The 17,318-nt window shown below is 44.6% G+C and overlaps 1 protein-coding gene across 1 annotated transcript; it reads right to left on the bottom strand.

Moving 5' to 3' along the window:
- Positions 1–9,893: 9,893 nt before the first annotated feature.
- Positions 9,894–10,883, bottom strand: LOC117061184 (olfactory receptor 1361-like). The gene has a single exon (XM_033173868.1). It carries the CDS (start codon positions 10,872–10,874, stop codon positions 9,894–9,896), a length of 981 nt encoding a protein of 326 aa, XP_033029759.1. The 5' UTR covers positions 10,875–10,883.
- Between the last annotated feature and the right edge of the window lie 6,435 nt (positions 10,884–17,318).

Here is a 17,318-nt window from a genome sequence, read left to right on the forward strand (position 1 = left end):
GCATTACATACCAACAATGAAGTAGTGTCATTGGTAGAATATGAATGGACATGGAAATGATATGTACAATTTTATAACATGCAGAAACAATATGAATAAATAAATTAGAGAACGGAGCTGAGGGAAGTCTGAAGAGGGTGGGAGAGGGAGGTGGTGGGGAAAGGGGGTAAAATGTAATCGGTTGTTGTATTGATTTAAATTTTTCTCAATAAAAATACTTGAAGAAACAACAATAAAGTACTGTCAACATTTCTAAACACAATACCATATAGAGAATCAAATATTTTTGCTTAATAAATATTATGGCATAAAGGTAAAGGGACCCCTGATCATTAGGTCCAGTTGTGGATGACTCTGGTGTTTCAGCACTCATCTCGCTTTACTGGCCGAGTGAGCCGGTGTACAGCTTCCGGGTCATGTGGCCAGCATGACTAAGCCGCTTCTGGCAAACCGGAGCAGCGCACGGAAATGCCATTTACCTTCCTGCCGGAGCGGTACCATTTTATCTACTTGTACTTTGACATGCTTTCGAACTGCTAGGTTGCCATAGCTACCAGTAAACACTACATGGTCATTTCCCCCCTCATTCAGTTGTTTGAATATTGATAAAGGTCATCTCCTCCTAAACCAGAGATGGGAGACTTGTCGCCTGCCAACTGTTGTTGGACCTCAACTTTCACCCGCCCCAGTTAGCACAGCCAACGGTCAGGGATGATGGAGGTTGAAGTTCAACATCTGAAGAAGAAGAAGAAGAAGAAGAAGAAGAAGAAGAAGAAGAAGAAGAGTTTGGATTTGATATCCCGCTTTTCACTACCCGAAGAAGTCTCAAAGCGGCTAACATTCTCCTTTCCCTTCCTCCCCCACAACAAACACTCTGTGAGGTGAGTGGGGCTGAGAGACTTCAAAAAAGTATGACTAGCCCAAGGTCACCCAGCAGCTGCATGTGGAGGAGTGGAGACGCGAACCCGGTTCCCCAGATTACGAGTCTACCACACTTAACCACTACACCACACTGGCTCTCTCACACTGAAGGACACAGGTTATCCACTCCTACTCTGAACTATCCTTTCCTGCTTACAATGATTCTCCAGTTTTGTTGCATTATATCTTGCCTAATGGCCACCAGTCACACTCATTGTTTCAACACACCTATTCGTTTGTGGTTCCACCTTGACAGTTTTCATAGGATGGAACAAGAAATGGTGACAAACAACACATGACAAGTGTGTGATGACTTGGTGCCTTTCCCAATTGTTAAAATTATTTTATAATTATTTAAAAAATGGAAAAATGGTGCAGGGCTGCCTTTAATGTGCTTTCAACACATAAAGATGCATTATATTGAGTAAAGCCATTGGTTTACTTTGCCCAGTCATCTCTACTCTGACTGACAGCAGTGTCCCAAGATCTTGGGCTGAGATTGCCCCCAGTGAGTCAGTTTAAGAGTATTTGTCGTGATCGTGAATCTTTGGAACAAAGTAACATTATATTTTGCAACCTGATGATGCCATGGAAGACCAAGGCAATAACTGATCAAAGAAGCATCTGACAGATTCAGGGACCACAGGGCACATGTGAATGAAGTATAGAGAGCATGAATGACTGAGTGGGGGAAAGTGGATGGCAGATAATCATTTACCCCTGTGCATCTTACTAGACAGTCAAGTGCAGCAGAAGATATATAGACAGAAGATAGGGAGGGAGAGAGAGACGGAACATATTTTTGGTGGTGGTGAGCTTATTCTAAAATAAGGGTTTGTTGTTGCCACATCTAGTAAGATCACATCATCGTCTGATCACAAAGTTTCATGGATATTGAACTGGATGTAGGGGTGGGTGAATCTGTCCATTTTGGTTCCTTTCAGTTTTTTGTTTTTATAATCTTAATGTCAATTCTCCACACTCCCAAATCAGTGTGCCTTTTATTTTATGTCCATGTGATAATTCATCAGGATTTTAGTTCAATTTACCCCCAATTTGCATTTTTTTATATGCACGCTTCTACAAAGCAATTTGTAATGCAATTTTGTGTGTTCTTTTTGGTAATATATGCATTTTTAATGAGCACTTTGCCTAGTAAATTCATTTTTGTACACATTACTTGACTGAAGAGCCGCAATGCAAAATTCAGAGAAGCATGAAATTTGAAGGATAGATGTGCTTCAGTTTTCAGGTGGCTTCTGAAAGTGTGAATTAAGTAGCCCACCCTCTTCCTGCAAAAACTCTCTGATCTCCCATGGACCCACTCTCTGCCTGCACAAATTCTCATTCAAATTCTTGCTCTCCTCCTCCCACCAGACCCACCCTCTGCCCATGCAATTTTGAGGAGGAGCTTGAATATGTGAAGAAAATGTAGTTCTGTTTGAAGTCCAAACAGGACAGGGGACACTTTTCTCAACAAACAAACAAACAAACAAACACCTATCACATTTTTAAGGGATGGGTGGCAACCCTAGCTAACACTTGCTTTGAAGTATCATTTGAAGTATCATGCAGTATCTCTGCACACAAATCAGAATGAATGCTAATTAAATGCCCATTATCATCTAATCTCCCTGCAAATTAATAAACAGGTTTTCTGGAAGCAGCCTGTTAGTCTACTCCAGTGCAAACAATGAAGGGGGCTTCCTGATGGCTGTTTATTGCAGTGTTTTTCAACCACTGTTCCGCGGCACACTAGTGCAGTGTTTTTCAACCACTGTTCCGCGGCACACTAGTGTGCCGCGAGATGTTGCCTGGTGTGCCGTGGGAAAATTACTTTATATATAGTCAATATAGGCACAGAGTTAAATTTTTTAACATTTTCTAATGGTGGTGTGCCTCGTGATTTTTTTCATGAAACAAGTGTGCCTTTGCCCAAAAAAGGTTGAAAAACACTGCACTAGTGTGCCGTGAGATGTTGCCTGGTGTGCCGTGGGAAAAATTGTGTTTATTTGATTCCTATTCAAGAGAATTACTTTATATATAGTCAATATAGGCACAGAGTTAATTTTTTTAACATTTTCTAATGGTGGTGTGCCTCGTGATTTTTTTCATGAAACAAGTGTGCCCTTGCCCAAAAAAGGTTGAAAAACACTGGTTTATTGTATGCAAAGCTGTTGTTTTTTTTGCAGAGGACACACCACATTGTTGTGATGTTTCAAGGACCCATTTGCATGTTAAGCCCTCATCTGAAAGCACCCAAAGAGGTGGAAGACTGTGGTAAACACTTGCACTCCCCCCCCCCAAATGGGGCAGTATAATTCACAATAAGAAGCTTAGGATGCGAAGGTGAGCAATCAAGCTGAAACTTCAGCACATATTAGAGGTCTTCTACTGTCCCACAATCACTTTACCTATTTTGTGCTTTACATTCCTCTTCAATAGATCAAATGTCCACATTTTACATCCTTGTGCACAACATACCCACAGGCTTTCCATTCACAGATCTCTGTTGCTCATGCCTATAGGAACACGCACAAGAGCATTTTCTCTCCAGACTTTTGTGCCGGGTTGATCCTGCATCAGAAGGGCTGCCTTGCCTTGCCCTTGGGCCAGACAAATTCAGTCCCTCCCACCACAGACTCTCATTCTGTCTCATCCAGCTGATGAAAGTCTAAATAAAGGGTGCCTGGCACACTGTTACAGACATTGTGTTAAAAGTTAATGGGGCATCAGAGACAGTAGGATGCCTCAAGATAGTAGCTAAATCCATCCTTACCTGCCTCTGGATGCACTTAATTCCTTGCCCACTTGATCTTCAGGCTTGAACAAAAGCACTGGGTAAAATGGAACAAAACCCAACAGAACTGCTTTTCTTAATTATCTCTAAGTTCTGATAAGAAACAGGAAAGGTCTCAGTAAAGGACTTGCATTCGGAGCCTGTAGAGATCTCTCACAAGCCGCTTGAACAGCTGCTCTTCAACTCTAAAAAGAAAACTTAGCAATCATGTTCTATATATAAAGTATAAAAACTCCACCCTTTCCCCATCTTATATTCCCCCCCCCCATAAATTGGATTTTATCGTTTCTGTTTGCATGAAATCAGACCACCAAAGATTGCAACACAATACAGACTACAACCGACCTTGCTTTTTAACCTCTATGGATTCAGCTAGAGTGGTAACGAAAAAGCAATTTATATGCGTTGTATGTGTGATATAACATTGTGCCACCAGATGGCGACATGGAGTCCTGTTTTTCTCTACCTGTTTTCCCTGTTTAAATTTACAATAAAATAAGAAATAAAAAAATTCCTTCCAGTAGCACCTTATTGGTATGAGCTTTCGTATCTGAAGAAGTGTGCATGCACATAAAAGCTCGTCCCAGTAACAAACTTAGTTGGTCTCTAAGGTGCTACTGGAAGGATTTTGTTTGTTTGTTTGTTTCGACTATGGCAGACCAACACAGCTACCTACCTGAACTTAATTTACAATGTTTTATACTGAAAAACGTCTGCCTATGTCAAGCAGGGCAGGGCTAAGACATTTTGGCACCTGAGATGAACCACAAAATGCCACCACTGCAGGGAAGAAGGGGGCATGAAGATCTGCATGAGGAACAAGGGGGAGAGGGAAGATCAACATCTGGAACAAGCAGGAAGTGAAAAGCTACATCAGCAACAATGGGAGGGGAGATTCATATTGGGGACAAGGGAGAAGTGAAGAGCTACACAGGGCCGCCTTAAGCTTATCTGGCGCTGTGGTGCAAAGATCCCTCTGGTGCCCCTCACCCCCGCGTTTCTCTCCAGGTGGCTCTTCCGGCGGGATGGAGGCTCCAGCCACGGCGTAGCATGGGGGAGGTGGGGGAGGGCAGCGCTGCCAGAGGGTCTGGAGGGCGGCTCCTACGGCAGGGAGGAGACCCAGGGCCAGCGCGGCATGGCGGAGGCAGACGAGGGTGGCGAGTTGATGCTGGGAGGCGTTGAGTCCAGCTTCCGCCTCTTCCCTGGTGCCCTCCAGGACGTGGCGCCGTGGTTCCCCGCACCACTAGCCTCTACGGCTAAGACAGCCCTGGAGCTACATTTGGAATAAGGGTGGGAATCAAATCAACCTTACCCAGTGGTTGAACTGGGAATCAAAGGACCCTGCAGTGGGAGTGGGGCCTGCTCTGAATCGCACTTGAAGGGTGCAGATCCTAGGAGACTCCAGAGGGCAGCTCCCGCCATTTCCTCTTTAGGGGTGGGAGGAGGCCAGCAGCACCTCCTATTAAAACATTAAAAGTGTATTATATTAGGGAATGGAAATGTTGCTTTGCAAATGTGTTTATTAGGCAAATTTTCATACAGTATTAAAATGTATATATGGGATACCATTGCACTAAAATGCTGCAGACATTTATTTTTCAATAAAATGCAACCAAGGTGCGGAAATATCACGTGGCATCATTTTGATGTCAGGACGAAGCATTTGCCTTTGCATACTAGCCTGCATCAAATGATTCACTTCTTGCTTCTTGCTTTCAGCAAGTATTGGCTGCCCTTGGACGCTCTGAGCAAAAGGCAACAAATGCAATTCCCACTTTCCAAGGAACCCCCAGGGGTGCCCTTAAAGTGCTCCTTTGCAACCAGGCCTTTACCTGCCCACATGTGTCAGGTGGGTGTGATTGGGGCAAGGTGGCCTCAGGGGCTGAATTGGGACCCCTGGTGAGCCCAGTCTGAGGTTCCTCATCTCTGGTCTACATGAAGCCACTAGGTGACATCATCCTGAGGTTTAGGCTGAGACTCCCATCAGTCCATGACACCCAGCTCTCCAAAAAAGAGGGTGCTGATTTGCATAACATTTGTACGTGTTAATTTATACGTATAGGTGTAAACTTGGATATAGTTACCATCGTTTAAACAGAAACACAACAAATCTCCTCAGCCATTGCAGGTGTGCTTGCCTGGTCTGCTGTCTAGGTGCTAGTCGTGGTTGGGCAGGTTCAAGGGCCATCTACCTGCTCTCCCCTTTGGGATTAAAAGGTAAAGGTAAAGGGACCCCTGACAATTAAGTCCAGTCATGAACGACTCTGGGGTTGCAGCGCTCATCTTGCTTTATAGGCCGAGGGAGCCGGCGTTTGTTTGCTTCCTCAGACAGTTTTTCCGGGTCATGTGGCCAGCATGACTAAGCCACTTCTGGCGAAACCAGAGCAGTGCACGGAAACACTGTTTATCTTCCCACCAGACCGGTACCTGTTTATCTACTTGCACTTTGACGTGCTTTCGCACTGCTAGGTTGGCAGGAGCTGGGACCGAACAATGGGAGCTCACCCCGTTGCGAGGATTTGAACTGCTGACCTTTCAATCGGCAAGCCCCATGCGGCACAGTGGTTACTTATCTTTAAAATGGACTTGGAGCCAGACAGCCTAGAATGCCTTCCAACAGAGGACTTTAAAAGAGGACACAGGACCACTTACGGACATACTAGGCAGGTGGTGGTGATTATGACATTTCTGAACTAGTGTCAGGGTACACTGAAGGAGTAGCCTGAACAAGTGGAGAATTAATCCAGCAAGACAGAGATACTATTTACTGGAGAGTCACGAGTCACGAGTCATGGAGAATGTGTATGATGCGGTTGCACTTTGCTTTGTTGCTTATGGGTACTCCTGAATCCAGCACTGCCTGAGATTGCCCAGGTGGTTGGGATGACTTCTTAAAACACCTTTGGCTGGTGTAGCTGTTCTGTCCTTTTCCTGGAGAAGTCAGACTTGGCCACAGTCATCCATGTGTTGCACGCCAACCCAATCTCCCAGTGGTGCAAGATTCTAGGGGTTCTCGGCACTTACTCAGGGTTCACTTTCCTCGGAATGAGGGACAGCTGAGACTGTGGTGTCTTTGTGATATATGGTTTATTTACACATGCTTCTCCCATAGTCACAGCCTTGGATTCCAGCAGAAATCAAGCATGTCTCTCCCTCACAGGCTTCAGCCTGCAGCCTGCTTCTAGCTTCCAGTTCACACACACACAACACAACTCTGGCTTTTGTCCTTATAACTAACAGCCAGTTGAGGGAGAGGGCCCACCCATTTGTTTTCTGACACAGAGCCACTTCCTTTGTTACCTTAATGACTCATACTTAGAGGACCATTACCTCATCAGGAAGCTGGCCTGGCTATTCCCCTCCAAACTCACAGCACATGTATTTATGATATGCAAATTAGACTACAATAATACAATGAAAGTCAAGTGCTAAACACAAATGAGTGTTTAGAGATTTCAATTGATTCAAAATGTGGCTGCCAGGATATTAACTGGAGTTAGTCGCACATAATATATAACTGCTATGTTGCTTTTTAGAATTGTAGAGTTGGAAGGGACCCTGAGGATCATCTAGTGCAGGGGTGTCCAACAGGTCGATTGTGATCTACCTGTCAATCATAGGATGTACCTGGTCGATTGTGGGACCCTGATGCCCCCCAACCCCCCCAAAAACTCAACATTGGCTGATCCTCCCCCCCAAAAAAGCTCAACAACTTCGGTCAATTTAGTGGGTAGATCACTGCCAGTTTATTTATAGTGGGAGTAGATCACAGTCTCTTGGAAGTTGGACATCCCTAGTGCAACCCCCTGCCATGCAGGAATATGCTGCTGTCCCATATTGAGCTCCGTCATAGAGAGGAAAGGTGGACTTACAGAGAAGGAAATTGCTATATCATCCGTAACTGGCAAACACCACTCTGCTGTGTGATGGTGAGTAATCTCCCCTTGGAGTAATTTCTTTTTTTTTTTTTTTTAAAGAATTTATTAGGTTTTAACAATAAAAATACATAAAAAACAAATACAGACACTACATAAACTACACAAAATAGACACAAACAAAACAATTATTTACTTCACCTCATCTTCTTTATAATCCTAATCTTGGGACTTCCTCACATCCTCTCCTCTGCGTTCATTTCTAATCCTCTTTTGTAACTTTGTAACATTGTAAAATCTACTTTCTTACTTCTAATCTTAATTTAACAATCATAATCAAACTATCTTAAATTTTACATCTTATTCTTATCTAATAAAACATCAAGTTTCACATCTTCTTTTATCCTCTCTTCACTTAACTTTGTTATACTGTAGCCTATACTTTTTCTGATTCCAATTTCAGATATATATATAAAAAAACATCATAACTTAAAAAATATCTAGATATTTCTTCCATTCTCATAAACCGTTTTCCCTCTGGTGTCGGAGTCTGTGGTCAGCCTTCCTAATATCCCCATTAATTCCTACTTTATCCCACCCCCCTCCTGGCTATCTTGACCCTTCCCATTACCTTCCCCATCTCCCACCGGTCTCCCCTCCAACCTTCCACCAGTCCAGTTTCTTCTGTTATTTCCTTCAGTTGTATCTTCCTCTCCCACAGAATGTTGCATTCTTCTTGGTAGATAATTGCAGCAACTTTGTGAGCAATTTCAAAGCTACTCCATTTTCCTACAAAAAGTCGGATTTTCAGAGTGGGGATGAAGGCTAAACAGGGAAAACAGGGAAGGCATACCTGATGTCAAGCAGGTTCCTTGTCAAATGTGGGTGAGCAAAATGTGTCTTTCTCAAGTGTGGAAGGATTTCGAAGGGGCAGAGGAACCAGAGACCAAATTGCAAACATGCGCTGGATTATGGAGAAAGCTAGAGAGTTCCAGAAAAACATCTACTTCTGCTTCATTGACTACACAAAAGCATTTGACTGTGTCGACCACAACAAACTATGGCAAGTTCTTAAAGAAATGGGAGTGCCGGATCACCTCATTTGTCTCCTGAGAAATCTCTATGTGGGACAAGAAGCTACAGTTAAAACTGGATATGGAACAACTGATTGGTTCAAAATTGGGAAAGGAGTACGACAAGGCTGTATATTGTCTCCCTGCTTATTTAACTTATATGCAGAATTCATCATGCGAAAGGCTGGACTGGATGAATCCCAAACCGGAATTAAGATTGCCGGAAAAAATATCAACAACCTCAGATATGCTGATGACACTACCTTGATGGCAGAAAGTGAGGAGGAATTAAAGAACCTTTTCATGAGGGTGAAAGAGGAGAGCGCAAAATATGGTCTGAAGCTCAACATCAAAAAAACTAAGATCATGGCCACTGGTCCCATCACCTCCTGGCAAATAGAAGGGGAAGAAATGGAGGCAGTGAGAGATTTCACTTTTTTGGGTTCCACGATCACTGCAGATGGTGACAGCAGTCACGAAATTAGAAGACGCCTGCTTCTTGGGAGAAAAGCAATGACAAACCTAGACAGCATCTTAAAGAGCAAAGACATCACCTTGCCGACAAAGGTCCGTATAGTTAAAGCTATGGTTTTCCCAGTAGTAATGTACGGAAGTGAGAGCTGGACCATAAAGAAGGCTGATCGCCGAAGAATTGATGCTTTTGAATTATGGTGCTGGAGGAGACTCTTGAGAGTCCCATGGACTGCAAGAAGATCAAACCTATCCATTCTCAAAGAAATCAGCCCTGAGTGCTCACTAGAAGGACAGATCCTGAAGTTGAGGCTCCAGTACTTTGGCCACCTCATGAGAAGAGAAGACTCCCTGGAAAAGACCCTGATGTTGGGAAAGATGGAGGGCACAAGGAGAAGGGGACGACAGAGGATGAGATGGTTGGACAGTGTTCTCGAAGCTACTAACATGAGTTTGGCCAAACTGCGAGAGGCAGTGAAGGATAGGCGTGCCTGGCGTACTCTGGTCCATGGGGTCACGAAGAGTCGGACACGACTGAACGACTGAACAACAACAACAAGTGTGGAAAAGTCAATGCCAAGTGCGGCAGCAACTCTGACTATTTCGAAGATTGCTGCTGCTTTGTTTAGCAGCTGTAGTTGGTGTGCAACATTAATCTTTAAATTGTTTGGCGTATCTTATTGATTTTTCTAGCCGCCTTGATTATTCTTTTTATGGACAGTGTCACCACCATCGGCAACACATCTAATGCATTCATGAAAAGGACACTGTGCCTTTTCCGGCTGCTTGCTTCCTCAGAAAATCTCTGATCCTTCTGAGAAGCCTCCGTGCCGCTGCCTTTATGTCCTGGTTCCTCAGGCTGTAGATGAAAGGGTTAAGCATGGGTGTGAGCACTGCATACAAGAGAGAGGTGACAGTGCCTTTCTGGGCTGTGTAGGCAGAGGCAGGCTGGAAATAGAGGGAGCTGATGGTGCCATAGAACAAGACCACTGCAGCCAAGTGGGAGCCACAGGTGGAGAAGGCTTTACGCTTCCTAGCGGTAGTTGGGACTCTCATGATAGCACAGAATATGTGGATGTAGGAGATGATGATGAGGACAAAAGGCCCTAGGATATCCACAACTCCCTCGGTCTGCACAAGAATTTTTATGAGCCCTGTGTCAGAGCAGGAGAGTCCCAAAAGAGGATAGATGTCACAGAAGAGGTAGGGGATCTCCCTAGATGCACAGAAAGACAGGCGGGACACCAGAAGCGTGTAGAGCAAGGACTGGAGAGCGGAAAAGATCCAGGACCCGGATGCCAAAACGAGGCAGAGCTTGTGGCTCATCACGGTGGTGTAATGTAAAGGGCGGCAGATGGCCACATAGCGGTCATAAGCCATGCAGGCCAAGAGGAAATTATCAGTGTTGCCAAATGTCAAGAAGAAGTATATCTGGATCAAGCAGCCATTGAAGGAGATGGTCTTGGTTTCGGACATCAAACTCATCAATATATTGGGAACAGTGGTGGAAGCAAACATGGCATCCGCCAGTGAGAGGTAGCTGAGGAAGAAGTACATTGGGGTGCGGCGGAGGTGGTCATCAAAGCGGATCAGCAGGGTTATCAAAAGGTTCCCTAGTAGGGTTAACAGGTAGATGAAGAGAAAAAGAAAGAAGAGGAGACTCTGGTGTTCTGCTAGGGCAGAGATACCCAAAAGGACCATTTCAGAGATGCTTGTTTGGTTCTTTCTGGCCATTTTACATCTGTAAAAAGGAATGAGAGACCAAGATAGAAGGATACCTTCTTGCAACTTATCCACACAATGAGAAGGGTTCGTTCGGTTGGGTCTTGCTTACCTGCAGCAGGTCACAGATTTCCCGTTGGAGAATGTGGCAGCTGAGCTCACAAAAGACCCACACACACACAAACAATTTGAATCAAGACTACAACCTACCGGTACTTCACATATCTGTCCGGCAAAATGTGTGAGTCACTTTCCTGAGATAGGGTTGTATTTATTGAGTACATTTATGTCTAATGGTGTGTGTGTGCCAGGAAGGCTGTTGCCCTGGGCGCACATTGGGGGGAGCACGAAACAGGCGCCCCCCTGGCACATGAGCACCCACCCATCAGCTGTGGGGGCTGGGGAGCACAGAAGATGCTCTTTGCCCTCTGTGCCCTGCCCCTGCTCGGCATACAAATGCCTGCCTGGCAGCAGTGAGGGCTGTGGGGCACGGAGCATGGAGAGCACCTTCTGTGCCCCATGCCTGCCCATCAGCATCCGCAGCAGGGTTGGGTGAGTGCCCCCTGGCATGGGTGCACCCACTCCAGGCACTGGCAGATGGCGCTATGCCCTTGCTTATATGCCCCTGTTTATTTTTCTTCCACCCTGGTACTTAAGGAGATCTAGGCTATATTCATGCCATACATGATGTAAAGCACATTTAAATCCCATGACTTCCCCTAAAGAATCATGGGAAATGTATTTTACCTTTCACAGAGCTACAATTCCCAGTACCCTTTGCAGTTCTCAGGCTTCCTTGGGGGAAGTCACTTTATTTTACATGGCCCAAAATGCCCCCATTCTCCCATAACATCAGGGCTGCTTCCAACAAATAATAAAATACAATAGTCCATCAAACATTAAAAGCTTCCCTAAACAGGGCTGCCTTCAGATGTCTTCTAAAAGTCTGGTAGTTGTTTTCTCCTTGACATCTGGTGGGAGGGCGTTCCATAGGATGGGTGCCACTACCGAGAAGGCCTGGTTCTCTGTAACTTGGCTTCTCACAATGAGGGAACTACCAGAAGGCCCTTGGCGCTGCACCTCAGTGTCCGGGCAGAATGATGGGGGGTAGAGATGCTCCTTCAGGTATACTGGACCGAGGCCATTTAGGGCTTTAAAGGTCAGCACCAACACTTTGAATTGTGCCCGGAAATGTACTGAGAGCTAATGTGGGTCTTTCAAGACCGGTGTTATGTGGTCTCGGTGGCTGCTCCCAGTCACCAGTCTAGCTGCCGCATTCTGGATTAGTTGTAGTTTCCAGGACACCTTCAAAGGTAGCCCAACATAGAGTGCATTGCAGTAGTCCAAGCAGGAGATAACTAGAGCATGTACCACTCTGGCAAGACAGTCTGCGGGCAGGTAGAGTCTCAGCCTGCATACCAGATGGAGCTGGTAAACAGAATTGACCTGCGCCTCCATGGACAGCTGTGAGTCCAAAATGACTCCCAGGCTGCGTACCTGGTCCTTCAGAGGCACAGTTACCCCATTCAGGACCAGGGAGTCCTCCACCCCTGCCCGCCTCCTGTCCCCCAAAAACAGTACTTCTGTCTCGTCAGGATTCAACCTCAATTTGTTAGCCTCCATCCATCCTCCAACCGCCTCCAGACACTCACACAGGACCTTCACTGCCTTCACTGGTTCTGATTTGAAAGAGAGGTACAGCTGTTTATCATCCGCATGCTGATGAACAATTGGAACAATTGGAAGATACAGTATTCAACATGTTCATCTTGATGTAGCTCAAAGACAACAACCAAGTGTGTGGCGGCCACGAAAAAGGCAAATTCCATTTTAGGGATTGTTGGAAAAGGGATTGAAAAATCAAACTGCCCTATGTCAATATCATCAGTAGCACCTTAGAGACCAACTAAGTTTGTTCTTGGTATGAGCTTTCGTGTGCATGCACACTTCTTCAGATACCTGTTTCAGATTCTTTTTAAAAGCATTATTTATTATTACTTTATGCCTCATAATAACCAGAGATGGCTTTGAAGATGACTGACATGTGGTTGGAAAGAGAGTGTCCATATGGGCGTGGGGTGGGGAGTAAATGCCTTCCTTTGCCATCACTAAATGACAACAGCTATCTGCATGGTATGATCTGAGTTGTCACACCATCCATTTTCTAAACTACATGGTACCTGCTCTTGGAGAAATTATTCCTTCCCTTCAGGGTTTTGCTAAAGTATGGAAGTGAACACATGAGGAGCTCTCAAATTAAGAGAGAGGGAGAGGGAGAGGGAGAGGGAGAGAGAGAGAGAGAGAGAGAGAGAATGAATCAGACTAAAAAAGGAAGGAGAGACGAGTAGATGGTCTTACCTCATTCACCCCTTCATCTCAGGAAATGTTTCTTTTAAACTTCTTGCCATTAAGAATCACATCCATAACAGCAGAGTCCTCAAGATACCACTCTGTCTGTCTGTAAACCTAGAAGGATCCTCCTGAGCACCTTTGAAATTTGTTGCAAGTCACCTTGTGGAAAATCTTTTAGAAATGAGACACGTAAATATGACGATAAATAAATAATCTTGGATGCTATTCCTTCCCCTTCTTTACTTACTGTAGTTGCTATTAGAACACATTCTCTAGGGAAACTCTGGTGGCTATTTGGCATTTACATTCACAGAAGGGATTTGTGTGTGTGTGTGTGTGAAAGTAAATTCATTTCTGCTCTACACTATAAGCCTTCTTGTTTGACCCATGTTGAGTTGATCTTGACAGTATCTCAAAATGGCTGAATTACATCTTCTCTCTGCAATGGAGGATTAGTTGGGAGAGAGCAGTTAGCATAAGCAAATCAACATTGTGTGGAAAGGGTTGGCTATGAAACCAAACGAAATGGATGCCCTGTATAGAAAGCAGGAGAGCTCTGAGCCCCAGCTGGAGGGGTCCAGGGCAACTACAGGGCCCAATCTCAGGTTAGCGAAGGTTCCCAGCTCCAGGCAATCCAGATTTTATACAGTGCAGGTGCTCACCAGGTAAGGAATGCCCAACTTGTTCAGCAGGTTGTCATCTCAGTGTGGAAGAAGTCATTGGATAACAGCAAGAAGTCAGCAAATGAAATGAGGTCCAGTGGTTGAAAGGGAATTGGGGCTAGCAGGGGAAAGTCGTGGCATGACAATCCATTAGCACTGTGACTCAGCCAGAAATGTCGAGTTAGCGAGGCTCTCTGCTGCAGAAAAATGAAATCATGTAGATTTTTCTGTCCATCTATCACACAGTGTCACTGCTGGTCTTGCAGTCCCTACATTACAAATTGGATTTATCTTCCTTTCTTGAGTCCTAGCTGGGATGTTGCAACGTGGAAGAGCACGCATCTGCATGGCAGTGGGATATTTTTCAGTTGAGAAGATGCTTTATGTCTCTGAGGGACATGTTTTATTTCCCTGTGTCTGTGGTGTTTGGCACTGTGTATCCCACAAGGAACTTGTTAACTTCAAAACAGCTCCCTTCACTTGGGAATCCTGCAGTGTGTCACCACGCCTTCCACTTCGAGAATGGCCATGGGGTGTTTCAAGTGGCGTTTGCAAGCAGACTTTAGGCTTGTTGGGTCTACTTTGTTTGTTGCTAGGAGTATCTCTGAGTATCTACCACCCAGAGACAAGAGCAAAAGATAATACTGTTAGAATTAAAGAGCGAGGAGCTTCTGGGCATATTCTGAGCCTAAGAGTTGGCTTTCAGAACCAGAACTAAACTGAGCTTATGGTCTTTGACACAAAATTCCACCCCTGATTAGCTTTCTAATTTAGCAGTCTAATTTAGATGGGGAAAGTGGTTGTAGCCAGGGCTTTTTTAAAACCAGAACTTACCGGAACTCAGTTCTGGCAACTTTCAGGTGGGCACCACTGCCATTTTAGGAGAACAAGGGAGGTGAGTTCCGGCACCTCTTTTTCTAGAAAAATAGCACTGTTGTCATTGTTAAACAACTGGAAATAAGAAACACTTATTGATCTGCTACAAGTCACCCAGAGAGATTTCCCAGTAGATACCAGTATATCTTCTGTCCACCTCTGCACCAAAGAAGCAGGCAGCAGTTATATAAAATAAAATCCTTTATTATTGTTGTTGCACTGTTTATGGCATCTGCCAAAAAAATTTTGATTAGGCAGGTCGACTCACATATGTATTTAACATGTATCTTAATGTGTAGTTTTATCTTATGATGTATATTTCCTCCTGAATTTCTCTAATCTTTTATTAGTATTTTTATTATTTCCATCCAACAGAAAAGATACCATACCAACAGAAGAGAAATATCACACTCATCATCTCCAGTTATTTTCCTCATCAGAACTTTAAGAATCCATCATTAACACTCAGAAATACTCTATGTAACCTACTGCAATCCAAACATTTATTCCATCTTGACATGAAAATATTTGGTTAATGATGATAATGATGACGATGATGACAACAATGATAATAATAATAATAATAATAATAATAATAATAATAATAATAATAATATGATTTATTTATACCGCAGCCATCTGGCTTATATAATATTTCTTAAACATAATATAAGGTTTATGGGACAATATCGTAATAGCAAATTTAACATATTTTATGGTATCGGGGTTATACATTATCCCCCTTTCAATACTGTTAGTATCTGCAAAAGTTTTGGGGCAGGCATGCTGCTTCATTTCCATTTCCATACCACAAACTTTCCAGGGATATTTTTGTTCTACTTTTATATTTCTATAGTGCAAGAGTGACCCCATGGATGGCAATAATGCAGTAACACTGGGGGAGCCAGGACTGGTGCTAGGGCTTCTTGTACCCTAGACGAGACCACCTTCTGGCGCCCCACGCCCCCCCCCCCATGCCAAAGCCTGCTTTAGCGGGAGGTGGGGGGTGGTGGAGAGGCAAGCAGCAGTTTCTCCGCTGTAGCGGAGAAGCTGCTGCTCGCCCGTCCCGCCGCCTGCCCCCCGCCAAAGCTCGCTTTAGCGGGAGCCGGGGGTGGTGTAGGGGGCAAGCAGCACCTCTCTGCTACAGCGGAGAAGCTGCTGCTAGCCCCCCGCCCCCCCGCCCAAGCCTGGCCAGTGCCCCCTCCATTTTGGCGCCATAGGCAATTGCCCTGTGGGGAGCATGTTGTGTGGAGCGTTCAGTATCAATCCACTACTTATAGTATGCACTATTCCTGCCTCAGTGATATTTTGCAGAATGCACATGCAGCCTCCCTCTCCACCTTTATAAAGGCTATACAGTAGAGTTGGGAGTATCCTATACCTGGGGCTGGGAGGATGTGTATCATGGAACAGGTCCCTTTGAGAGACTGTGGAAGTTCAGTTTGTGAGTTCATTTTCTTTCTGGCCTGTGTAGTTAAGAGTTCTGCTCTATGAAGAGGAAAATGTGGATTCTGTTCCCATATCAGGGCCTTCTGCTAGCTAGAGGCTACACTCACTGAGCTATCCGCATACACAGGGAGTTCCTCTGTGGTGGATGTCCTTTCTCACTGGAGAAGCACCTCCACTTCTCTCCAGTCTAGGCCTCTCCCCTCTGCCAGTAGACCTGAGGATTGCTCTGCCATTTATGTGTTTTAATATTACTGTAAGTCACCCTGTGAATGTAAATAAAGAACAAATTATATTATGAATTCATTTGTTATAACAGTTTTTAACTATCAGCCTTTAATATAATTCACAACAGTGGTTTACAATAAAATCACTATACATAAGTAACTAATACGACATACGACTTGGGACCCTCGTACCTACAAGACCACCTCTCCTGGTATGTCCCGGGTAGGACCTTAAGGTCCTCAAATAATAACTTTTTGGAGGTCCCGGGCCTCAGGGAGGTTAGACTGGCCTCGACTGCCCTGGCTCCAGCCTGGTGGAATGCAAGAGACCAGGGCCCTGCAGGGGTTGACATCTTTCCGCAGGGCCTGCAAGACGGAGCTGTTCTGCCAGGCCTTTGGTTGGGGCTCAGTCTGACCCGTCTCCTTTTACAAGACCCTGCATATAAGTGGCTTCTCTAACTCTTCTCACCGGTTCATCCAAATAGCTGTGCCTGGTGAGTACTTAAGGTTGCCAACCCCTATAGTTATAGTTATAATTTGCGAGTAGCCATCTGATCTTATTTTGATTTTAATCCGATTTTAAGCTGTATTTCAGTTGCTTGCTGTATTTTATGTCTTAATGTATTATATATTTTGATGTTAGCCGCCCTGTGCCTGGTTCTGGCCGGGGAGGGCGGGATATACTGTATTTTCCGGCGTATAAGACGACTGGGCGTATAAGATGACCCCCAACTTTTCCAGTTAAAATATAGAGTTTGAGATATACTGAACCGCAGATTCTCCACCCAGCGTAAAAGACGACCCCCGACTTTTGAGAAAAATTTCCTGGATTAAAAAGTAGTCTTATACGCCAGAATATACAGTAAATAAAATGTTGTTGTTGTTGTTGTTGT

The sequence above is a fragment of the Lacerta agilis genome, chromosome 16 (assembly GCF_009819535.1).
Source record: "Lacerta agilis isolate rLacAgi1 chromosome 16, rLacAgi1.pri, whole genome shotgun sequence".
NCBI classification, from domain to species: Eukaryota; Metazoa; Chordata; class Lepidosauria; order Squamata; family Lacertidae; genus Lacerta; species Lacerta agilis.